Source organism: Mustela nivalis, assembly GCF_964662115.1.
Source record: "Mustela nivalis genome assembly, chromosome: 14".
NCBI lineage: Eukaryota > Metazoa > Chordata > Mammalia > Carnivora > Mustelidae > Mustela > Mustela nivalis.
In genome coordinates, this window is record NC_139033.1 from 82,052,976 (window position 1) to 82,079,241 (window position 26,266).

Below are 26,266 nucleotides of genomic sequence, written 5' to 3' on the forward strand. Positions count from 1 at the left end.
ATTTTTATTTATTTATTTATTTGACAGAGATCACAAGTAGGCAGACAGGCAGGCAGAGAGAGAAGAAGGGAAGCAAACTCCCTGCTGAGCAGAGAACACCATGCGGGGCTAGACCCCAGGACCCTGACCTGAGCAGAAGCAGAGGCTTTAACCCACTGAGCCACCCAGGTGCCCCAGAAAGGTTTTATTTTTTACGTTATTTGTGTTTTTAAAGATTTTATTTATTTGACAGAGAGAGACACACCAAGAGAGGGAACACAAGCAGGGGGAGTGGGAGAGGGAGAAGCAGGCTTCCTACAGAGCAGGGAGCCAGATGTGGGGCTTAATCCCAGGACTCTCGGATCATGACCTGAGCTAAAGGCAGACGCTTAATGACTGAGCCACCCAGGTGCCCCAGTAGAAAAGCTTTTGAACATTTAGGGACCCAACATGTAATTTGAGCTCTCAATGTTTATAGTGAATGAACTTTTAAAACATAACGTGTTGGCAGAAAACAAAAAATCTTGTTGGAAATAAACTTAGAACTGCTGAGATTTATAACTTCAAACAGTTTAAATGTTTTTCACCAGCTTCTGAGATGTGTCTGAAGAAGCCATCAGGTTCTTTTAAACAAAAGGAAACATCTTTACCAGACCGTGTCATCTGGGTCAAAACTTCTAAGAGCTCAGTTTTAGAAGGAAAAGAAAATGAGTTCCTAATTTATTTAGAGTTTCTCCTTCCAACATCTCAGGTTTGTCATGTTCATGTCCATTCTGGGATAAGTCTATTCTTGAATAAGGCAAGGCTCTAAATTAGGATTAAAATTATTTCCTCCAGCATTTACATGGTTTTTGAGTTGATATATTGCCAACAGTCCAGTCCCACCAGCTTAACTTCCCCTGCGGCAGAAGATGAAGAACAGGAAGCAGGACAGGCACCCAGCTGCCTGGGGTGGGTGCTGGCCCGGGCTCTGTCACACAAGGATTCAGGTCCTTGGCTTCCCTCACAGCAATGGCTCTCCTGGTGGCTCATCTCACCAACCACCTGCTTTCTTGCTTCAGCCTCCCAACCTCAATTTGGAGAGTAGCAGCAGTAACAAGTAGCTGACAAAACCTTCCCCAGTTCACAGTGAGATCTTACTTTCTTCTGTTCACAAGTGACACAGTCTCTTAAACTCCAAGTCTGCATCACGGTACTGACCCAGTAAGGAAACCAAATGTCTTAAGTTAGATGTTATGATCGAAGTGAAGAGAAATCTGTCAGGGTGGCTGGCCAGGGAAGTGAGTGCTATTCTGGTCTCTGGAAGTTTCTGCGAGCTGGAAGCTGGTGTTCACTCGAGGTGATCTGCTGGTCAGGAGGCCAGCAGAGGAGGAACTTCTGCTGAAATCATCCTCTGAGGCAGATGAAAGGACCTGGCTCCAAGTGCTTGTGACCTAGTTCTAACTGACAAGGAAGAAGGGCTTGGAGGAGAAAATACCAGGAATACCAGAACAGGAAGGACAAGCTAGGTGGACCTCAAACACCCCAGTTCCCAGGCATCCTCCTGTCCCCCAAAAGGGAGGCCATGCGGATCGCATGGGTCCCTGGGAGAATGGAGGTCATGGATAGACAAGGGCGGCTATGAGGGGAGGGAGCTCCAGAGAGTACCGCTGTGTAAAGGGCAAGCATGCAAAGCTCAGATGTTAGCATTTTAAGTGATCCACGCCTCCCCCACCTTGAACTCTAAAAGGAGTTTTCTACAAGTTAAACAGGAGAAAAGAAAATGGTCAGAGAAAAGATCTGGTTGGGCCAGGAGTACTATGCTGAGCAACAGCACAGAGAGAGGGGGTGTCTCAATTTCCCTTAGGTTTTCAGCTCTTTGTCAAACAGGGCTTATTGATAAAGCAAGAGAATGCAAAAGACAACTGAAGGCCCTGTGAGGGTATACTCTGTCCTATGGGGGAACAACTTCTGGCCAGATGGGTTATGTCCCTGGGCCCCATGCAAATGTGAACATATCAGGGAATTCCTGCTGACAAAAAACACACATAGAAGGAAAGAAGTGCCACAAGATATCCACGAACAAATACCACTTTGCCGTCCACTGTTCTAGGCACTAGGGACCCAGGGATGAACTAAGCAGCCCCAGATCTCTGCCCTGCCAGAGCTTACAGTCTTGGCAGAGGGCTCAATGAGTCAAGTTTCATTTCACTTTTAATTTATTGACAACACTGTGGGGCTGGGAACTCAAAGTGGGGGAGGCACTGCCAGGGTCAGCCACTCGCAGGGACCCCTTACCTGGCTTAAGAGGGAGTCAGGAAGGCTCCCGGATGGGGCGGTGTTGAAGGGGAAACTGAAAGGTGAGAAGTTAGGAAGGCAAAGGGTGGGGGTAGGGTAAGGGACTCTGGGCAGAGGGAGCAGCCCATGTGTGCAGAAGCCCTGGGCCGCAGGGCCCACTGGGGGAACTGAGAGAAGAAGAGGAACGTGAGCATGAGATGAGGAAGCAGGCAGAAAGCCAGGCAGGACCCAGCAGGCGTCATAGAGGGCAGCAGTGACCACCAGATCCCAAGTCCAATTCAGAGCTGATACATCCCATAAGCTCAGTGGGGCCTGGCTGTCTTCCCTGCCCAAGGCAGGCCTTGAGATTCTGAAGGAAAATGTCAGGACTAAGGTTCCTGTACTGAGCTCGAAATTAAACTCAGGTATTGAATAACCTGCTTAGGCGGAGGTCAGTCTGGAGTCAATCAGCTGAACCTAGAAACTGGAAATTCATCTCCTTCATGTCACTCTCTTTTCAGGGGAATGTACCTGCATGAGCGCTGGTGGCGACACAGGAGAATGGAATATGCTCGAATTGCGGCTGTGTCTCACTGCAGTAGTACGGAATGGACTCCGAAACACAAACAGAGTCGTCAGTTGCAGGAGAAAACACCAAGGGCAAAGGCTGGTGCTCCTTACTGCCTGCAAGCTGGCTGAGCCGGGCTCACTAAAGACTAACTCAGCAGGCCTGGGCTGTCTGCGCCCGGCATGTTCCAAAGACAGGCCTTGCCTGGCTCCTGGCCGGTATATTACCCTGATAAGAGGATCTTTGTTTACCGGAGTCCTTAGGCTAGGCCAGATAGTTCGTTCTTCACAGCGTGATTTAGGTGGGGGCCTTCAGCCACGTGACTGACCTCTGAAAAGAGGTCATGCCTACGTGGTTGTGTGCTGGCCTTCCAAACACCACTCCCGTCCCATTGATATTACTGTGCCAGCCACTCAGGCCCCAGTCTAACACTGATTGCTGGACTCATCTCAAATGAGATCCCAGGCTTTACAAAAGGAGTGAATTACAGGAGCATATGCTCAGTGCCAGAGGGGACAGGGAACTCTGGGCAGGCATGTCTCCATAGGCTTGCCCAAAGGTGCAAACAACCCAAATGCCTATCAGCAGAGGACCGGCTACATAAATACAAGCCACCCACTCAATGGAATAGGACACAGCCATAAAAACAATAATAACAAAAAGATCAGTGCATTATATATTACTAAGAAATAACCTCCAATCTTATTTTAAAAAATATACAGACTAAAATACATAGAATGCATCCACTCAAGTTAAAATTAAAAAAAGAAAAGAAAGAAAGAAAGAAGGAAGGGACTATAGCTTTGTTTCTATCCACAGAGTATCTCCACAAGGACACTGAGGGGACTGACAGTGGCTGGCTGCCGCAGGAGCAGGGTTGGTGGGGGGATGAAACTTCTTACACTTTTGTACGTTTTTAAGTTTTGAACTATGTGATTGGATATCGCTTCACAAAAGCTAAATCTTAGGTAAAAGAAAGAATTAAAAAAAAATCAGACTTGTGAAACAGAAGAGCTGTGTGGCCTACGAGTCTCTCCATGGTTCTGGACTGTGCTTACCAAGCCAGGTAAGTACAAACTGCTCCTCTCTAATTCTGTCCCTTGGCAGTCATGACCCATGGCTAGACTCTTGGTGAGAAATAAACCCTGTCCAGTTTCACAGGAGGATGGCTCTCCTTCACTAAGGGTGACCTAAGTGATTTTCCTACTTCTGCCAAGCTGGGACTGAATGACAGCTTCCCAAACTAATATTTGCACATTCCTAACCCTCTATAAAAACCTATCATGTTTTTGCACAGCTCAGCACTGTGTCTCTAAGTAGGGAGGTTAGCAAGTGACTTGGGTCCGCTGCCACAGAGTGGCAGATGAGCTCACTAACCCCAGCCCCACTGCCACCCTCATTCGGACTGGAATCCAAGACTGATTCCAAGGCAGTCTGGACAGCACAAAGTGGGAGGGGAGGGGGTGCTGACCATTCCAGCTTCCCAGGGCCTCTGTTGACTGGGAACTGACTCAATCCAAGAAAAATTCAGTGTCACCATACTGATGATGACAGTGCCTGTCACCTGCCAAGTCATGATCATCCTATACCTCTCAGAGCAACACCAACTTGGCCTGGTCCAAGCCTCACTGGCCTGAGCAGCTGGTTCACCTCTTTTCTCACCATTCCCCTTGCACAGAGAGAAGGGCCTTTGGGGGCAGCTTGGAGAGGGGGTGTCACCACAATCCACGTGAAACCACTCACCTCTAATATGTTTTTGACTCTCCTTCCCTCTGAAAGACAGACTTTCTCTTGACCATGAAAGGCTCCTAAGGTGCCTCTTCTGGGCCTTTTCTTTGAAAATATCCTGTGTGTCACTTCCCTACTGGAGTCCAGGAACTCTGGTGGTGGGCCAGTGTCTTTGCACTGCTCCTCTCTGTGCTATGAACATTTCTCCTACCTTTCTTCCTCTCCCTCCTCCTCCTTCCCATCTAAATCTTAGCCTTAAAAGCCAGATTCGAGTTTCTCCTCTGCCATGACAACCTACTTGGTATCATTCTGATTTCTTGTTCTCATGCTTTCCAGAGATGTCCCTTCAAACAGTTCTTACTTGGCTTCCTTGGACCTGGGACCCTCAAGAAACTCCTCCACTAGGGTCCTAAGACCTTAGATAATCTTTCCAAATCTTAGTCAACACTTGCCACTTAGGCTCAAACATAGGAATTCAGTGGATATAAGATGTAAGAACTACAGTTAAACTTCCTTAAGGAAGCCACAGACAGGAAAATGAGCCAATGAGGGATACTCTAACAGCGGGAAGTGGGGAAGGAAAATAACCACGAAAACGGCAATGGGGATAAGACCAAGATGACTATTTGAGAAATTAACCAACATATCTCAAACTGCTCAAGACTGTAAGTGATCAGGTCAGAATGAACTCTGTCAGAGATAAGTTACAAAGAGACCCAGAGAGGAAGACAACACTTCAGCTTCCAGTACTAAGATTCGAAGCTACAAATCCTTTAGATTAATGTTAGCGGATACACCAATGATCTATTATTACATTACCAAGAACTTAAAAAACAAACAAACAAACAAACAAGCCAAACATTAGTAGGCTGAGGGAACAAACATGGTGCCTAAGAAAGAACAATCCTCCCTTAGGGGGTTCTGAAATCTCCCATGGGCAGAAAAACCAACTGACAAAGGTGAATTAGAGAGAAACCGAATGTCACAGACCATATGCTATCTAGGACATCTTCATTTGGATTTGGGAAGTAAAAGTAAGGCCCTAGACTTGACCACACTTGGGCTATGGCTTATTCAGCAGCTGTCCAGGCAGACCTCCCATCACCTTTACCAGAGAGATGAAGTGGTCAGTGATAGGAAAGAACTTAATGCCCATTTGCACTGACGCTTCACACACACACACACACACACCAGCAGACACAATGCTCACCCATTCTGGGTCACTCGGGGAGGGAAGGTTGAAGCTCTGGATCTGGGATTCCAAGCAGGTAATTATATAAAGAAAACAGACACTCCATTTCCCTAACCCGAGCTCTGCTAACAGCTAAGTGAGCAAACTACCGCTTTCAAGCACTCAAGACACACACCTCTTTGTACAGCTAACGTTTCTTGACCTCGTGTGACAATTCAGATTGGTCGGGCCCTCCTGCCCTGCTCCAGACTCACCTCGGCAGAGGCGACGCCGACCCTCTCGGACTCGTATACGAGGGACAGGGACCTGTCGGTGCTGGCGACCGCGGCCTGGGCCCTGCGCATCACCTCCTGCCGCAGGTACTGCTGCCTGTCCATGGGCGCGCCGGGTCCATCGGGGAGGTCGCGGTCGTCCTTCCACGGCGTTGGCCGGACACCCTCATCCTCCGCATCGTCGTCAAATGGGTTGTAGCTTTTGGGGTAGGCCGACATGGTGCAGGGGCTCGTCTGGGTCTGGGCAGGAGAAGGAAGAGCGTGGCCAAGGCAAGGAACGGCCTTTTTAAGCCCTCAGGGCTCCAGGCCGACCTCCCGAGGCCCTCGGGAAGCGCCCACTGCTCTGCAGCACAGCAGCTCCACCGCCCACAGCCCAGCGCCGCGCTACGCCTCTCCACCCGCCGGGTCGCCGAAAGAATTCCTTCCGCCAGTCTTGCGCAGGAGGCCCCACCTCCGGAGCGGACCATCTTGCTCCGCGACTTGGGGGGAGCGCCACGTCTGGTGCGCGCGACCGCGGCCTACCGCTCGTCTTCTCTCGCCCCTCCAGAGGTGGAATCGTCCCACGGCCACGCCCCAGCCAGTGTCGACAACAGAGGTCACGTGCCGGGGAGGTCGGCTGCCGCCGCGCGTGCGCCGTGAGCTCTGGCGCTTGCAGGCCGGGTGGGGGAAGCCCGCGGGCAGCGCCGCCGCGCGCTCGATGATGGCGGCGGCCGCGGCCCGGGGAGTGGGCGGCGGCAGCAGCGGCGGCGGCTCGGGCTCCAGCACCTCGCGGGGCTTCTATTTCAACACAGTCCTGTCATTGGCCCGCTCCCTGGCCGTGCAGAGACCGGCATCTTTGGAGAAGGTAGTCTTGGCCGCTCGGGCCGCGGGCTGACAGGAGAAGGGGTATGGGATGGCGAAGCGGGTAGGCAGGGCGAGGATCTGTGGAAGGCCAGAGGTGCTCTAGAGCTACCTGCGACAGGAAGGGGTACATGAGCGGAGGGAGCCGGGGTTGGGGCGGTGAGGAGGCCCGTGGGCGGAGGGCGCTGGTGAATAGAGGGGCATAATGGTGTTGGTTTAGGCGAGGAGTGGACAAGAGCAGGTGGGGACTTTGCGGGTGGGTGGCGTGGGAGGGACGTGAGCTACAGGCCGGGCTTTGAGCCGAGGGGGCACCTTGTGATGCAGCTGGGGCGGGGGCGACAGGCAGGGAGAAGCAGTGGTGGGAACGACGGAGGACCGGAGTCGAAACCTGGGGCTCTGCTCCCGACTTCTTTGCTTTTTATTCCGAGACCTTGGAGACATGCTGTTCTCATAAAATGGGGGTGCTTACCTACTTTGCCCGCTTCACACTGTTGTGAAGGGCAAATGAAATAGTACATCTGACATCGCTTTCTGAAATGCAAATCTGCTTTTTTCTATGAATCTAGAGGGGGCGTCAGACTGGGGAAAAGATTGTGTTTCGAAGAAGGGACATTGGTAGGGAAGGGGGAATGAACTGTCATTGGCAGAAAATTGAACTCAGGATTGCTTCAGAGGAGGAAGGGGAACTTATACCGGAGGAATCTTTGCCTTGGGAGAAAGGTGAAAGGAAACTCAAAAGTGTCGCTTGGATGGTGGAGAGAACAGATTTTAGTCAGACATGTTTGGTCCCTGCCCTGTCATTATTTGTACTCTTAGGCAAGTTACTTCAACTCTTAGAGCCCTGTTTCCTTATGGGTGAAATGAAGTGATTCTTGAGAAGTACGTGGATTCAAGCATAAAGTGTCTCCTGTAGATAGGTGAACAGTAGAAGTCAGCTTTCTTCCCCCACCGTCGTGTGATGGGACTCATTATAGTATGTAGCACTGTAGGGGTGATCTTCCTTCCTTCCTCTCTTTATTTCTTTCATTTGGGAGAGCGCGCGTGCACGTGCGTGTGCACGATGGAGAGGGGCAGAGGAAGAAGAGTCTTAAGGGGACTCCGGTGCTGGGCTGGATTTCACGATCCTGAGATCAAGTTTGGAGCTGAAATCGGGAGCCGGCTGCTCAATCGACTGCACCACCCAGGCGCCCAAGGATGGGATTCTTTTTTCATACAGTTTCTGGCAGGTGAAAAGAGCTCTGTTGTCTAAGAGTAGGAGAAAAGGGTGGAGACTGGAGACCTGTCTAGGGGCAGTTAAGAGTAGTTTTGTGGGGGCGTCTGGGTAGCTCAGATGGATAAGTGTCTGCCTTCTCTTTGGGTCATTATCCCAGGGTCCTGGGATTGAGCCCTGCCTGGGGCTCCCAGCTTGGTGGGGAGCTTGCTTCTCCCTCTCCCTCTGTTGCTGCACCCCTGCTGTGCGCACTCTCACTCTCTGTCAAATAAAGAAATAAAATATATATATTTAAAAAAAAGTTTTGTGGCTCTGGTGAGGGTTGATGTTGAAATGCTGTGTTAGGCTCTCTGGCATAGTGTCCTTGGCTTTGTGGATTCTTAAATCTGATTTCTCACTTAACTGCAGGGTGAGCAGGTCCTGGGAGATTGATGCCAACCTAACTTCTAATTGAAGGAGGAATTCAAAAGAATGGAAAGTATATGATTTCTGGAGATAGGAATACCTCACTTTAAATCCTGTATCATTTGCTTACATTAGTGTGACTCTGGGTAGATTAGTTCCCCAGTCTGACCTTTGCTTTCTCCTGCAGAATACAAGGACAGTATTATGTTAAGAGTATTTTGAAGATCAACAAAATGACCCATGAGTCTAAGATGACCCATGATTAAGAACTGTTATTGGGGCGCCTGGGTGGCTCAGTGGTTTGGGCTGCTGCCTTTGGCTCGGGTCATGATCTCAGGGTCCTGGGATCGAGCCCCGCATCGGGCTCCCTGCTCCGCAGGAAGCCTGCTTGCCTCTCTCTCTCTCTCTGCCTGCCTCTCTGCCTACTTGTGATCTCCGACTTTCAAATAAATAAATAAAATCTTAAAAAAAAAAAAAAAAAAGAACTGTTATCATTGGATGAGCCTAACTAATGGACTACAGTGCTAACTTATCAAATCAAATTCATGCCAGCTAGTTAGCACATTCTTTTCTTAGTAGGAGGGCTAAAAAGCATATCAGAAGTTTGCTTGCTGGACTTGGGAATAGCAGAGATTGTAGGGAATTGGGCGAATACAGTCCTGTGGCTCTAGTAGGGCACCCTTTCTTACCCCTTACCCAGTAACTCTGAGAAATGCACCTTAAGCACAACTGGCCTTCTTCAGCTTTCTCCCATGTCCTCACAAGAACATTCCATAATTGTAACATTGTTAGCTTTGTATCTTACAATAGCAGTTTACTGTCCTCACGGTGTATTTTACAAGTTAATATAGCTTTTAGGTTGGCAGATCCCCATCTCTTAGTTTGGGAGGTCAATATCATTGGTAACATTTACAAATCACTTTAGAAGAGAGTTAACAGAGCTAGCCGGAGGCTGCAGTCTTCAGAAGGGATTGCTTGCAAGGTTGGCCCTTGGCTCACATCTGGGAACTTGATACTTGAACTGTTTCCTCCATTTTCTAACTGATAAGGATGGTTCATTGAGCCTAGACTCTGAACAAACAATATAATTATCTGCTTTCCTCGTGGGAAACTGGAATTTTGATGGCTGCTAGGCAGACATTGCCTGTGTCTGTCAATAAAATCCTTGGATGCTATGTCTCTAAAGGACTTCCCTAGGTACAATCATAGCATACATGTTACTACATTGCTGCTGTAGAAGGGAGCACGCTCGGTGTATACCTTCACAGGAGGGAGAGAACAGAAGGAAGCCCATGCACAGGTTTCTTCAGAGTCCACTTGTCTTTTTCTCTTGCTGACAAATTCACTGTCATACAATGTAATTTAGCTACAAGTATAACTATGTATGCGTGGGTGGTCTTGGGGACCCTGAAATAATTTCTGTCTTAGGGAAGGCTTCTGTAGATGGCTGATTCCATCAGATATATGTGGTGGTTTCCTCTTATCCTCACCTGGGGTCTTGAGACTTCATTATGCTAGGGAATCATTGTTCACTACTTATTTTTTTTAAGATTTTATTTATTTATTTATTTGACAGAGAGCAAGAGAGAGAACACGAACAGGAGGAATGGGAGAGGGAGAATCAGGCCTCTGGCAGAGCAGGGAGCCAGACGTGGGGCTCGATCCCAGGACCCTAACCTGAGCCAAAGGGAGACGCTTAAGGACTGAAGCACCCAGGCGCCCCTCATTGTTACTACTTAGTCCTATGATATATAGCTGTTTATTACATTCTGCTACTTTATTTATTTATTTATTTATTTTTAAAGGTTTTATTTATTTATTTGACAGAGAGAAATCACAAGTAGATGGAGAGGCAGGCAGAGAGAGAGAGAGAGAGGGAAGCAGGCTCTCCGCTGAGCAGAGAGCCCGATGCGGGACTCAATCCCAGGACTCTGAGATCATGACCTGAGCCGAAGGCAGCGGCTTAACCCACTGAGCCACCCAGGCGCCCGACATTCTGCTACTTTAAAACAATTGACAATAAGCCCTCAGAATTCCTAGGGAAGTATTCTTGAGGTTCTTAAGAGTAAAGGAATTTCTGAGTACCCACCAGGATAATGAAGGTGGGGACTTAAGTAGGGAGACGAGTGTTGAAAAACCTCTCTTTCTCATTTATTTGTTTCTGGGTTGGTTTTTTTTTCCCCCCTATTCTTTTTTCCCAGAGAGAAGGTAGAGGGCTGAGTGGGGCTTGGTCCAGATAGGCTCGAGCTGAGGACGGCTCAGTTTTCTGAGCTAGACCTGACATCTCAGTTCAGACATTGGTAACTCAGGCAGTCTTGATGTGCTTTTATGGCACTTGGGGCACATTAACAATATTCCTTTCCCTGTCTTTGTCTACCTACATGTCACAGTGGTGTTTCCTTACTCCACTCACCCATTCTGATCCCAGGCTGTGTAAATTTTACTTTTCCTTTAATTAATTTACTCTTTGATTTAGGAAACATTTGTTGAGCACCTACTTTTAATTAGTATGCACTAGATAGGGCAGATCAATAAGAAACAGCATTAATGAGATTGTTCAGGTGATCAGCATCAAGTCAGACTTGCTACAAGTAGCCCATCTACTCTTATGTCACAGGTCTGGTGATCAGCCCCCTGCCATGTTCAGATAGTCAAACACAAGACTCCTTGATGTCAAGTCTCTGATTCATCTCTGAGCTTTGACCTTTTCCTGTTATGCCGCCCCTAAGACTGGAACCTCAGCCCTAATACCCCCAGGATTGTGAGCCACCCTGAGGATATCATCTGTGTTCCTCGAGATCCTATCCCACACAGCCCTCAGCCCTCTCCCTCTGGGAGAAAGGTGAGAGGAGAGAAATAGAGAAGAGAATCTTGTCTACAGTGGAATCTCCATGTATGGTCAGCTTCCATTCTCTGATTGTGCCTGCTAGTCTTGTTCTGCTCTTCTCATCTGTCTTCATTCTTCTCATCTCTCTTCAGAATGTTACTGAGCTGCCCCTGTCAAGCTGCCCCTGGATCTGCCTGATGATACTCCTCTGTGTCTAGGATATTGGTGACCTGTCTATACATAGTAATGGACCCTCAACCCTGGGACATAGAGAGTTCCTGGCAGAATTGAAAAGTAGGCAGCATTCCTTGCCCTCCCACTCATTTTCCTACCCACAGGAGGCTTTGATCAGAATCTTTTTCCATGTCCTACAGTATGCTCTCTTTTCTTCAGTTACAATGCCAGAATCTCGAGGTGTCTTACTAACTCGATGTGGTGTTTAAATGGCACTGCAGCATTAGGGACAGGCCAGAACCTCCTTGGTGGACAGACATGCTCCAGAAGATGAGCTGGTTAACTCTGATCTCTAATTGGAGGAACATACGTTCTGATGCTCAGGGCAGTAGTCTTTGTGGAGTTCTTGGTTATCCACTCCTTTAGAGTGGTTTGCCATGGAGTTAAAAAATCATGGTATTGGCATTTTTTTCCAGCATCGCGAAGTTGAAAATTTCCATCCTCACTCCGTTTCCTTTGTGAAGCCATGTTAAAAACAGCCATCTAAAGAGTAAGGGTAGAGAAAATTAGCGTCAGTAGAGGGAATTCATGATGCTAGAACCATTGTTGTTAAAGCAGCTCTAAAATACTTTTTTCTTTTTTAAAGATTTTATTTATTTATTTGACTGAGATCACAAGCAGGCAGAGAGACAAGGAGAGAGAGAATGGGAAGCAGGCTCCCTGCTAAGCAGAGAGCCCAATGCAGGGCTCCATCCCAGGACCCTGAGATCATGACCTCAGTTGAAGGCAGAGGCTTAATGCACTGAGCCACCCAGGCGCCCCAGCTCTAAAATACTTTAAGAAGAAATCGGAATAAGAAGAAATCTTTACCTATAATCATGCCACAGTAACTGTATTAGGTTGCTAGGGCTGCTGTAACAAAGTACCACAACAACTTAAATAGCCGAAATTTATTTTCTCATAGTCCTAGATGCTAGAAATCCAAGAAGAATGTGTCAGCGTTGCTGGTTTCTTTTGAAGCCTTTCTCTTTGGCTTGTAGATAGCTGTCTTCCTGTATCTTCACATAGTCTTCCCTCTGTGCCTGTCTGTATCCTAATCTTCTGTTACAAAAACACTAGTCAGATTTCTAGAACTGGCCCATCCTTTTTACCTTGTGTTAACTTAAAAACCCTATGTCCAAATATAGTCACATTCTGAGGTACCTGGGGATGAGGAATTCAATATATGAATTTTGGGGGGACACAATTCAGCCCATAACACTTAATGCATTAGTATTTTAATTTCTTAGATCTCCTTTTTCGTCTTTAACTATGTTCACTTTTTTCCTTTTTTCAAAAATAGCCCATATTTATTATGTAAATGTCTGGATGTCTTATTTTATGTTGATAGATCCTAATTAAGCATTTCTCTGTTTAGGCGGTCTAGATTTTTCCTTGCAAAACAGCATGTTTGTACATCTAGAATTTTGTCTTCTTCTGGTTCACATTCTTCTGCTAAATGGAGGGTGGGTCTTGATCTTTACTGCCCAGCTGTTTTCAGAGGACTCTACTTAGTTATGGTGGATAGCATCAGCAAGACATCTTGTGTGCATTTATATGTAGTTTCATGTTGTTGGATTTTATTTACTTTTTCGTGCTAACTCTGTAAACATAAAAGGGGACCTTATTCTTTTGATTCTAAGATAATGATATTTGATCATGGTTGGCTATGTTCAATAACGAATTAAACAAACAGCCAAAAAACCTACAAGGTGGAATTGGCCATATGATATTGTGCTCTTGTTTTCTGGTATGCAGAAGCTTGAATTCAGGTTTCTCTTCACACTTGCAGTACCATTGCTTGGATACTGGCTTCTACCTGTGTTTGCTCTTCGTCTCTTTCTTTCAAGAGTTGGGTCTAGGGGCTCAGTGGGTTAAAGCCTCTACCTTCGGTTCAGGTCATGATCCCAGGATCCTGGGATCGAGCCCCGCATCCGGCTTTCTGCTCAGCAGGGAGCCTGCTTCCTCCTCTCTCTCTGCCTGCCTCTCTGCCTACTTGTGATCTCTGTCTGTCAAATAAATAAAATCTTAAAAAAAAAAAAAGAGTTGGGTCTACTAGGTGTGCACACAATTCTGACCCTCAATTAATTTATGATAACTAGAAACAGTGATAGGTGGGAGACTGGCCAGCTGTCTGTCCATAAAGGAAGTGGTGGGGGACCATATGGCTTTTCAGAAAACTCCCCTGAGAAGATATTTAGCCATTTTGCACTTTGCTGGCATGGGAATGGGAGGTACAGATCATTTTCTTTGGGTTTTTCCAAACCTTTTCTCTGTGGCTCTTGACAGTTAGTGAAAAAGTAATAAAGGTAAAAAAGTGAAACATGCTCTAAGAAGGTGGAAGTATTGTGCCTACTTGCTGGGAGGTTACTTTCAGCTGAAATTTTTATTTTTTTTTTAAAGATTTTATTTATTTATTTGACAGAGAGAGATCACAAGTAGATGGAGAGGGAGGCAGAGAGAGAGAGAGAGGGAAGCAGGCTCCCTGCTGAGCAGAGAGCCCGATGCGGGACTCGATCCCAGGACCCTGAGATCATGACCTGAGTCAAAGGCAGCGGCTTAACCCACTGAGCCACCCAGGCGCCCTCAGCTGAAATTTTTAATAACAAAGGCCTAGAATTGATGGGCATGGACATTTGTAAATGCCAAGAGTGGTTGGCAAGGGAAGGCCATTTCAGATAGAACAGAAAACAAAACAGAGTAAAATGAGGAACAGCAGTAATAGGGTTTGGCCGAAATACAGTATATTTAAAGGGACGAGTGTAGATGAGAGTGAGAAGAAAGCAGGTGGCCTCATACGTAGTCCCAGACTCAGAGTTTGGGTTGTATTGATGAGACAGGGAAGAGCCCTTGAATATTTCAGGGCCATGAGTTATGTGCATTAAGAAGATTATTATGGCCACATTGTTTATCCCCATGCCTTTAGAGATTCTCAGAATTGATGTGTCACTAGCTGTTTGCTCCCCCAGAGGGCAGAAATGTTCTATTTTTGACTCTTTACTGCCGATTTTATGTTATGCTGTCTGTGTTTGCACTTTGCACCTAGAAGAGATGTGGTTACCTCCAGTCCCGTACATCAGCCATTCCCATCCTTGATTTAAATTGCTGAAATGTGTCTGTGTACTTCATTTTCCTCATTATTTATACACTTGTTTTTCTATTGCTTCTCTTGTGTATCTTGGCATTTTGGAAAAAGGCTTGGCCTTTTGTGAACATTGCCAAGCTGACCAGAACACTACTTTCATTTATGTGATAAGAACAGAGTTGAGACAAAAATCCTCAAATCTCACTTGCATTTACTCACTTAGTTCTGAGAGGCTCTATCTTTGCTGCTGAAGCTATTCTCTTTTCCTGAACGTTTCTATGTGTAAAGCAGGGCTGAAAAGCTGGATTCAGGGCAGCCAGGTCTATCTGTACCATTATAAAAGCAAACGAGTGTGACATTTGTTCATTCATTCATTTATATAATAAGTCTTTTAGTGCTTGCTGTTTGCCAGGCGTTGGAGGGGCCCATTAGAGGGATGAATGAGTAGATGTAGTCTCGCTGTCATGGAGTTGTCATGGAGGTAGACAAGCATTAAACAAAAAACTGTAAGTAAATATGATTGAAAATGCTAACAAGTGCCAAGAAGCGAAAGTAAATGGTATCGGTGAATACACTCATAATGTTTTACTACCATCACTGCCATCCCTCTTTAGAATTTTCATCTTGTAAAACTGAAACCCTAATTGCCATTGATTTTTGTATTATATTGATCTTGTATCCTGCAACCTTGCCCAACTTGTTTTTTTAGTTCTAATACTTTTTTAGGTTTTTCTATATGCAAGATTATGTCATCTGCAAATATAGTTTTACTTTTTCTTTTCCAAACCGAATGCCTTTTATTTAATTTTCTTTTCTCATCGTCCTGGCTAGAACCTCCAGAACAATACTGGATATAATGGTGAGAGTGGACATCTTTGTCTTGTTCCTGATTGGGGGCAGGGGGCAACTTTCAGCTTTTTACCAGAAAGTATAATGTTAGTTGTGAGTTTTTTATAGATGCCCTTTATCAAGTTGAGGAAGTTCCCTTCTATTTCTCTCTCTCTCTTTCTTTTTTTAAGATTTTATTTATTTTAGAGAGAGAGTATGCACATGCATGGTGGGGGGAGAGGTAGAGGAAGAAGCAGATTCATGGCTGAGCAGGGAGCCTGACCTGGGGCTCAATCCCAAGACCCTGGGATCATGACCTGAGCTGAGCGCAGATGCTTAACCAACTGAGCCACCCAGGAGTACTTTAGAGGGTGCCTTTTTTTATTTTTTTTTTTATTTTTTTTTTTTATTTTTTTTTTTTTAAAGATTTTATTTATTTATTTGACGGAGAGAGATCACAAGTAGGTAGAGAGGCAGGCAGAGAGAGAGAGGAGGAGGAAACAGGCTCCCTGCCGAGCAGAGAGCCCAATGCGGGACTCGATCCCAGGACCCTGAGATCATGACCTGAGCCGAAGGCAGCGGCTTAACCCACTGAGCCACCCAGGCGCCCCTAGAGGGTGCCTTTTTTTAGAGGGTGGATAGGGGCAGAGGGAGAGAGAGAAGGAAAATCTTAAGCGGACTCCACACCCAGTGGCTTGATCTCAGGACCCCAAGATTATGACCTAAGCCACAATCAAGAGTTGAGACGCTTAATCAGCTGAGCCACAGGTGCCCCCATTCCCTTCTATATCTAGTTTGTTGAATGTTTTTATCATGAAGCAGTGTGGAATTTTTTCAAATGCCTTTTCTGCATGTATTACAAAGCTAATTTTTTTTTTTTAAAGATTTTATTTATTTATTTGACAGAGAGAGATCACAAGCAGGCAGAGAGGCAGGCAGAGAGGAAGCAGGCTCCCTGCTGAGCAGAGAGCCCAATGCGGGACTCGATCTCAGGACCCTGAGATCATGACCTGAGCCGAAGACAGCGGCTTAACCCACTGAGCCACCCAGGCGCCCTACAAAGCTAATTTTAAAATATTGTTAGGGCAAGTCTATAGTAGCTCTTGCTACAAGGATAATTTAACTCCACTGCTAAGGTATGGCCCCTTTGAGGTCTCTACTGAATGCTTTAAGGCCTTTCTTTTTTTTTTTTTTTTTTTTAAGATTTTTAATTTATTTATTTGACAGACAGAGATCACAAGTAGGCAGAGAGGCAGGCAGAGAGAGAGAGAGAGGAGGAAGCAGGCTCCCTGCTGAGCAGAGAGCCTGATGTGGGACTCGATCCCAGGACCCCGAGATCATGACCTGAGCCGAAGGCAGAGGCTTAACCCACTGAGCCACCCAGGCGCCCCAAGAGCTGGGAGTTTTTAAGAAAGGCCTTTAAGGGGGCGCCTGGGTGGCTCAGTGGGTTAAGCTGCTCCCTTCAGCTCAGGTCATGATCTCAGGGTCCTGGGATCGAGCCCTGCATCGAGCTCTCTGCTCAGCAGGGAGCCTGCTTTCTCCTCTATCTCTGCCTGCCTCTCTGCCTACTTGTGATCTCTCTCGCTGTCAAGTAAATAAATAAAATCTCAAAAAAGAAACAAAAACCCCCTCCCAGCTCTTGCTGGGAGTCACGCAGACATGCCTCAGCTCTGCGTGAACTCTGGGAGCCTTTTAGCTCACTGTTCCCTGGTTGTTCTTTTCCAGCTTCATGGAATATCACCATACATCTTAGGATTCATCAAAGACTTAGAGGAATTCTGTTTCGATTTCTGGGGATTTTTTTTGTTGTCTCTTCAGAATTTCCAACTGCTTTTGACTTCCTGTACTCTTATTTCTGTCTCCTCCACTTCGACCATCATGATCTGCCTGGAATGCCTTTTCCTATTCTGTGGTCTGAGATGTGTCTTCGGGCAGTCATAGGATAGGGCTCATATCATTTCCTCTGTCTCTCATGTATCATAGACCTGTGCTACTTGTTTAGGATCTGAAATTAGTTGTTTCATGTATCTGTCCATTTTCCTAGTTGCTTTATGGCAGGAAGTTAAACCCAAGTCCTGTTATTTTCTCATGACTAGAGGAGGAAGTTTTTGGATCATAGGATTTTAATGCTAGAGCAGACATTGCAAAAAGCTATCTGATCATCTTCTTATATGTGAGGCTTGAGGGAGATGACTTGCCAATATTGGCATAGTTTTAAGACATTGGCAAGATTCTGCAGATTTCCATATGTACACACAGTTGGTGTTTTGTCCACATTTTACAGAAGGAAATACAAAGTCAGAGATGTTCAGGTAGGTTTTGTCAGTTATCTTGGGTCACCTAGGTAAGAAGTGGCAGAGTTGGAGTGAAAATCACAACCTCCCAACTCCATGCAGCTACCCTGATCATTGCCTTTTGAAACAGTGTCAGGAATCGGAGACATGCATTTGTCTGTGTTGTACCCTGCCAGGCACATGAGCAGGGCTCAAGACATGGAGACTCCTGCATTGTGTATAAGGGCACATATAGTGCTAGGTGTTGGATGTTGTAGAAAGCTATGTTAACTGGTCACAAAGCCAAGCATGAGCATCTCTTGTGAAACTCCCATCCAGGACTGCTTGTAGGAGTAGATGCTGTTCCACTTGCATCTGCAGCTCCCTGCCCACCTTGTCACAGTCACCTTTGTTTATTGTGATAGCTCTGAGTCACTTAGAAAAGGTTAGCTTCTATTCGGTGTTCTCCATGGGGGCGGTACATTTGAGAAAGACAAAAATGGATTTAACAAAACACTGTCACTAATACTTAAAGCCTCTAGTTCTCAGGGAATTTTGTTTCTCCTAAAAAACTATTCCCAGAAGTTTCAGATAACAAAAGTTGTACTCTTAAGAAAAAAATCGTTTAATTAACCAGCTTGTAATGCTATTATAGTAGCTTTATTTTGACCTATATACCTTACCAAACACTGTTGTGTTTGACTTTACATCTGCAGTTTTCTGCCCAGTCATCCAGACTTGTGAGGGCATCTTGTTTTCTCCTTGGTGTGGCATTTCCTTTCCTTGGCAGTCTAAATTCACCTTGTGGTCTCTCTCTCTCTCTTTTTTAAGTAGGCTCCACATTGGGGCTTGAACTCATGACCCTGAGATCAAGATGTGAGCTGAAAAGTTGGATGCTTAACTGACTGAGCCACCCAGGTGCCATGGTCTTTCTCTTTTAATACCCTTGGATTAAAATATTGCCAAGAGTTCTTAGCAAAGCCTAAGCAAGTTACCTTTGTTGCTTCTTCCCATTGACTTATTGATCTCCTCAAAGTGTTGCCCAGAGCCCCTCTGGGTCCTTTTTATAAGTGGGAGTAACCTTGGCCATCTCTGTCAGATTTTGAACTTAATGACCTTTTATAATGACAGGATCTACTCCTCTCTACCCCCTAAGAATAACAAACTTGTTAGTTTATTGTCAAATTCTGAAGGAAAAAAAAGTAGTTTTTTTTTCATTCTTTAAAATTATAGTTTACTGCTTTATTCTGCATTAGGACTGTGACCTCTCTGTGTCTCAATTCTTTTATCCTTAGAATGGAGATAACAAATAATATCCACTCAGTGCAGTGTTGTGAAGATTAGTTGGGATCATACAAACCAGCACCTTGCATGTGATAAATGCCCAATGACTGTTAGCTCTTAGTATCTGGAGACCGGTCCCCACTAGAACTGATTCTCCCTTATCTGACATGTGATGACTGCTAAAGGACTTAAGTTCAAGTCTTCACTTTTTCCTTTCTTTTCTTTTCTTTTCCCCACAAGAGTCCCAATTTCCAAGGGCATTTTGCATCAGAGCCTGGACCCAGTGCCAGGCTTTCCTGGGTAAATCCAGGATTGGATTACCCTTAAGGTAAAGGGACCCTTTACCATTTGGTTTCTGACTTGCGTTCTTCACTAGTTGTGTCATTTTTATTGGTTGTATAACTCTGGCTATATTTTAAGGATTGTGAGGGTGTGACTGTATACTCTACCTGACTTAATTTGACTGTTCTTCCATCTCCATTCATTTGATGATGCAGCAAATATTTGTTCAGTGCCAATTGCATGCCAGCACTGTGCCCAATACTGATTATATGACAAATGTCACAACATAGTTAAACCTTATAGTAGGAAGGCTAGGTTCTAGTGGCCCTCTTTCTTTTTCCTTTCCTTCTCATCCCACTAAATCCCTGTGACACCAGCCTCTTTAGTTCCACTAAATAGTTAAGTTTCTGGAACATGTAGGGTGCAGTGGATACAGAATGAAGGGGACACAGTCCTGTCTGCAGTGAGTGGAAGATAAGTATACAAGTAGAGGCACCTGGGTGGCTCAGTGGGTTAAAGCCTCTGCTTTTGGCTCAGGTCATGAGCCCGGGGTCCTGGGATCAAGCCCCACATTGGGCTCTCTGCTCAGCAGGGAGCCTGTTCCTGCCCCACCCCCCACCCCTGCCTGTCTCTCTGCCTGCTTGTGGATCTCCGTCTGTCAAATAAATAAATAAAATCTTAAAAAAAAAAAACACAAAACAAGTATGCAAGTAATTCCAAAGCAATATTTTTAAAAAGAAAGTTATTGAGAGGTGTGATGGGAAAGATCATAGCATATTGCTGAGGTCTGGCGAAGCTTTGAGTAGCGAGAGATGGTTGACATGGATCTTGGAAGGATGGATTGAATTTTTATAGGGGAGATAAGGCAGATTGAATGAAATGTCACAGATGGGTGAAGACTGTGGAAGAAGCCAGGCAGGGACAAGTGAGCACTGTATTTGGAGCCTGAGTGTTCACGGGAAGTTGGGAAAGACCTTCTTTGCCAGGTTGGGAGTGTGCATTGAGTGTTCACAGGAATGGGGAGCCATTGGAGGTGTGGGCCTGGAGTGGTGGTATTGGAGTAGGGAGAGACAAAAGTCAGAGACAGGGTCTAGATAAGAGCCTGTTGTCTAAGACTATACTTAGCCTGTCTGGGCCTAGTTGCCTATCCTATTAAACGAGAATAAGATTACACACAATCTGCCTGAAAGGGGGCATTTGGCCAGGTGAGTGTGCAACTTCTTTCAGCTCTCCATCTCTGATTCTGTGTATGTTTGGGAGTTGTTAAAGGGCCTCAGGTCTGAAGCCCAGGTGAGCATCTTTTCAGTCTAGTGGTCCAGCTTGCATGGATTCTGGATGTTTTTAGAGAAATTATACCAAAAAAGCTCAGTGTTTGCATTCCATTTTTCTTGTGATTTTTGTTGTTGTTGTTAGTGAAGTAATTTAATAAGTTTGATTTTTATTTACAGAGAGCTGTGAAATTTTTTCAAGACCATTTTGTGAAGTTAAACTTTATGTCTGGGTCTCTTGTTTCAGGTGCTACCTGCTTCACTTTTTGCTGTGCCTATTGTCTTGCGGCTCCAGGTGTCTTTGTCAGGGCTGGAATAGCTGCATCTCTTGTTCCTTCAAAAGAGAAAAACTTTTCTGCTTGGATTGAGACTCTTGGGGAAGTTGTAGTTAAATAGGAGTTGTTTTGGGATGCCTGACTGGCCCAGTTAGTAAAGCATGTGACTCTTGATCCTGGGGTTGTAAGTTTGAGCCTCACCTTGGGTATAGAGATTAGTTAAGAATCTTTAAAAAATAGGGGCGCCATTGCTTTTCAGCCTTTTGGCTAAGATCAAGTGAAAAAATAGGGGCCCCTGGGTGGCTCAGTCGTTAAGTCATGATCCCAGGGCCCAGGAAGAGAGCCACATCGAGCCCCATGTTGGGTCCCTGCTCAGTGGAGAGGCTGCTTCTCCCTCTGCCCCTCCCCCTGCCTGTGTGCATGCTCACTGTCTCTCTCAAATAAATAAGTAAAATCTTTAAAAAAGAATAAAAATTAAAAATTAAATAGGAGTTGATTCATTGATAGTAAGTTGTTGGAATTAAAGAAATTATAAGACCGTTGTGTGTAGAAAACATCTGTTTAGCTTATTTGACCCAGGTTTTCTTTCAGTTTTACATTATTTCTTCTTGGATTATTCAGATTCCATTCATTAAAATTCTGTACTCTTTTCTCTTATTTTCTGAGATCTAAGAGTATAAATATTATCATCCTTTTTTTTTTTTTTAAAGATTTTATTTATTTATTTGACAGAGAGAAATCACAAGTGGGCAGAGAGGCAGAGAGAGAGAGAGAGGAGGAAGCAGGCTCCCTTCTGAGCAGAGAGAGCCCGATGCGGGACTCGATCCCAGGACCCCGAGATCATGACCCGAGCCGAAGGCAGCGGCTTAACCCACTGAGCCACCCAGGCGCCCCATTATCGTCCTTTTAAAAGTAAGATATGCAGGGGCGCCTGGGTGGCTCAGTGGGTTAAAGCCTCTGCCTTTGGCTCAGGTCATGATTCCAGGGTCCTGGGATCGAGCCCCGCATCAGGTTCTCTGCTCAGCAGGGAGCCTGCTTCCCTTCCTCTCTCTCTCCCTCTGCCTGCCTCTCTGCCTGTTTGTGATCTCTGTCAAATAAATAAAAAAAAAAAATTAAAAAAAATAAGATATGCATTGGGGTGCCTGGGTGGCTCGGTGGGTTGGATGTCTGACTATTGGTTTCAGCTCAGGTTATGATCTCGGGGTAGTGGGATTAGGCTCCGAGCTGAATGCGAAGTCTGGTTGAGCTTCTCTCTCTTCCTCTTCTTTTGCCCCTCCCTGTCTCTCTCTCTCTCTTGCTCTCGCTCTCCAGAAGAAAAAGAAAAGAAAAATATGCATTAATGGCAAAGCTGTTTCCACTATTTAAAAAATTTTTTTTTCTAATTCTGAAGTTAACAATGTTCCTTATGGAAAATACAGAAAAAAAATAAAGAAGTAAATAAGTATTGCTTATAATTTGATTAATAGTTTTTGTATCTTGCTGGATAGGCAGTGCAGGTTTTGAGATTTGTTTAATATTCTATTTGTATTAATTTCTTATCGCAGCTCTAACAAATTACTACAAACTTAGTGGCTTAGAACAACGCAAATTTATTGCTTTGCATTTCTGTAGATTAGAAGCCCAACACTGGTCTCACTGCACTAAAATCAAGGTGATGGCAGGGCTATGTACCTTTCTTGAGACTCTAAAGGGCAACTCATTTCCATGTCTTTTATAGCTTCTAGAGAACCCTCCATTCCTGGATCATGGCAATCCTGGATCCCAGCAAGGGCACTCAAGCTGTCACATCCCATCATTCTCACCTCCTCTTTTGCCTCTCTCTTACCCTGGTCTCACTGAAGTCATCCAATATAATCTCTTCAATTCAAGGTCTTTTTTTTTTTTTTTAATTTTAATTTTTTAAAATGATTTTATTTATTTATTTGAGAGAGAGGCATGAGCAGGGAAGAATGGCAGAGGGAGGGGGAGAAGCAGTCTCCATGCTTAGGCAGGGAGCCTGATGCGTGGCTCAGTTCCACGAACTGTGAGATCATGACCTGAGCCAAAAGCAGAGGCTTTTTTTTTTTTTAATGTTTTATTTATTCATTTGACAGACAGAGATCACAAGTAGGCAGAGAGGCAGGCAGAGAGAGAGGGGGAAGCAGGCTCCCCGCTGAGCAGAGAGCCCGATGCGGGGCTTGATCCCAGGACCCTGGGACCACGACCCGAGCCAAAGGCAGAGGCCCAACCCACTGAGCCACCCAGGTGCCCCGAAAGTCAGAGGCTTAACCGATTGGGCCACCCAGACCCCTCAAGGTCATTTTAACCTGTTTTTCTCTGCAACCAATTTATATCCATTTGCAGTTCGAGGTAACATATTCACAGATTCCAGGGATTAAGACACAGACATATTTGGGCAGGCCATTGTTCTGCCTGCTACACTGATAGGGTTCGTGTGTTCCTAAATTATTATATTGTTCTCTAAATTGTTTATTGGTTCTTTTTGGTATCTTTCCTTCACATTTTAAAACCATGTGCCCAGCTTTTAGAGTAATCCTGAATTGTCAAAAATTATTTCTATTTAAATATTTTTAATTAAATGGGGTTGCAGAGAAAGGTCTGAAGTCAGAGTAGCCCAGAACCCCTCTGGGGTTGGGGGACAGGGACAGGCAGTACAGAGGAGACAAGGATGGTAAAAACTGTGTTTCTTTCAGATGTCTCTACCAGGTAGGGGACAGCTATGTGAGCAGCAGGGTTTAATCATGTTCCTGATGCTGAATTCTTACCCTGAGATATTGCTAGAGCTCATGTCTTTTAGTTTCCAGAGTATAATGCCTAAAAAACAAAGGAATAAACAAATAGGAAATCAAATCCAACCCAGAACATCTGTTCTGTGGGGAGAAATCCAATTCTTACGCTTGATGTAAGTGAGGAGAACTTGGGGTTTGCCTCTGCCCTGTAGGGCAAGTGCCAGGATGGGCTGGCAGCAGCCCTGAAACGGGAGGGTCTGGATTGAGAAGAGAGCTTACATCCAGGTAAAAACTAAGAATAGACAGCAAGCCTGCATCCTGGGGGAGAATGAGTGTCTTTTATAGTGCCTGTCCACAGTGTAGAAGATGGAGATACGAAGATAATAGATGATTTTGGCCCCTGGGAAGCTTGCAGATTAGTGGAGAGACAGACAAATGCACCAATAACTGTCACATGAACAATGGGGTAGATGTTGCCGATGACGTTACTGAAGCCCTTCAAATACATGAAGACAGTGGTTTTGTCTATTTGTAGCTTGCTTGTCTCTGGGCTAGATGTTCCTTTTCAATGGCTTCTGGTATGGAATATTTCTTAGACCCCACATCACCCTGCGTGGCCATTTTTGGATATTTTTAGAGTGGCAGAGGGGCAACTCAGTCTTTCCCTCACTTCCACATGTCCATCATCAAGTCCTGTAGTCTTCCTGTGAAACATCCTGAGCTGGACTGCTTCTGTCTGCTTTGGTCATTACCCTCTTTGCTACTGAAGCATCTCCTGACTTCTCTGTGGTTCTATTTTTGTCCTTTCAAACCAGAAGGATTCTTCTAAACCTCAATTCTAAACTCAGCTTTTTAAGGTCTCCAATGTGCATCCCCTTGGCACCAGTTTGCATTGCTATTAGAGTTCAATCAAGGTTCCCAGCCTTTGCCTGCACTTGGACTTCTGGGAATCCCCACTTTATCGATCCATTGTGCTGCCTCTCCAGTGGCCTCTGCCAGAATGCTTTTTCCTGAGTTGTCCCTGCTGGTTCCTTCTTAATCAGATCTCAATTTAATGGGCGCCTTCTTAGAGAGGTCTTTCCTGATCACCCCATTAAAAATAGTCCTTTAGGCACTATTGCTGGGGAAATATAATTACAAACAAAATCTCCCAAGAGCTCTCCACAAAGATAGTAGAGAAAGAAAACACTTTTATTACTGAATAAGCATTGAACCAGGACATGACATGCATCACAGGCAATCCTCTAAGAGATTACAAAGACAAAACAATCTCACCTTATTAACTAGCCAAGCAGATGTAACTTATTACATCATACTTTCAAAGTAAATGACAACTAATCCCTTAGATAAGAAGTCTTTGTGTATATCTTTCTATATTTAATAATGAGGTTGTGCCAATTTTGATGAGCTTCTGAGTCTCCGTTCTATCTTGTAGCACATTGGCTTCACCAGCCAGGTATGTGGCATTGTGTATTTCTGTGTGTTTGAGCAGAATGTTGATAAAGTATTGCCCAGGACAAAGTACATAGATTTTCACAGGGCCCCAGACTCCTCCCTTTGGTTCCAGCGTTCTTTGGATCTCATTGACTCATTCTGCTATAAATCCACCTCCTTTCTATTTCTTATTTACAGGGCTGTTTTTTTTTTTTAAAGATTTTATTTATTTATTTGACAGACAAATCACAAGGAAGCAGAGAGGCAGGCAGAGAGAGGGGGGGGGGAAGCAGGCTCCCTGCTGAGCAGAGAGCCCGATGTGGGGCTTGATCTCAGGACCCTGAGATCATGACCTGAGCTGAAGGCAGAGGCATTAACCCACTGAGCCACCCAGGCGCCCCTACAGGGCTGTTTCTTGATAGACTTTACTCTTTCTGTCAGGTTGTGTGATTCACTGATGGAAGTGTCTGGAGTCTCTGAAATGATAACTTTATTGTGGTTAGTTTGCAACTCTCTTTGTATTGTATTTTTTCACTCTGACTGTGAAGTGGAGGAATACTGAAGAAAAGTGGGAATTTAGTATTTCTGTTCCTCTCTTGCTTGTTACTTTATGCTCTTTTAACAATCATGAAAGTATGGATTTTCCCCCATGTATTTATTTTTTAACTTACTCCATATTTTTTCTGGTTAAGTAACATTTTCTCCTAGAACATATTTTGGCAAATAGAAAAAAGCACAGAGAAATGTAAAACCTTGGGGCGCCTGGGTGGCTCAGTTTCTTGAGTGTCTGACTCTTGATCTTGACTCAGGTCTTGATCTCAGGGTTTGAGTTCAAGCCCCACATTGGGCTTAAACTTGGAAGCCATTAAAAAAAAAAAAAAAAAAAGAAATGTAAAATCACTGGTAATTCTACCCCTCCGTAACTGTCAACATTTCGATATATTTTTCTGTATATGATAATCCACATCATTCCTCACGTGATTTACAGAACATTTAGAACATTGTTCATGCTGTTGCTTAGTCTTAGGAAAATACCATTTTTCAAGTCTGTATTAGGTTAGATTTTATGAAAGCACTGTTTTTGTAGGTCCAAACTTTGGTTGACTATCACAGTTTCATATGGTTTAACCTAATGTTTCACCAAATGGTGGAATCATTTATTTTCTTAATTTGTCATTTAAATTGTTTCAGATTTTCAATTAATATACACAACACTATAATGAAAGTCTTTTACATCATCTTTGCCTTAAGATTTCTAATTCTTTTTTTTCTTTTTTTAAGATTTTATTTATTTATTTGACAGAGAAAGAAGGAAAGA

General features: G+C 44.9%; 2 protein-coding genes across 2 annotated transcripts in view; one reads left to right on the top strand and one right to left on the bottom strand.

The window, feature by feature from the left end:
* SNAP29 (synaptosome associated protein 29) overlaps positions 1 to 6,552 on the bottom strand; it is a 25,230-nt gene extending 18,678 nt beyond the window's left edge. The window contains exon 1 of the mRNA XM_082697746.1: positions 5,978 to 6,552. Within this exon, the coding sequence (XP_082553872.1) occupies positions 5,978 to 6,214 (237 nt within the window). The 5' untranslated portion in view covers positions 6,215 to 6,552. The remainder of the gene's footprint in view (positions 1 to 5,977) is intronic.
* A 24-nt stretch (positions 6,553 to 6,576) lies between these two features.
* PI4KA (phosphatidylinositol 4-kinase alpha) overlaps positions 6,577 to 26,266 on the top strand; it is a 118,556-nt gene continuing 98,866 nt past the window's right edge. The window contains exon 1 of the mRNA XM_082697647.1: positions 6,577 to 6,839. Coding sequence (XP_082553773.1) covers positions 6,693 to 6,839 — 147 coding nt within the window. The 5' untranslated portion in view covers positions 6,577 to 6,692. The remainder of the gene's footprint in view (positions 6,840 to 26,266) is intronic.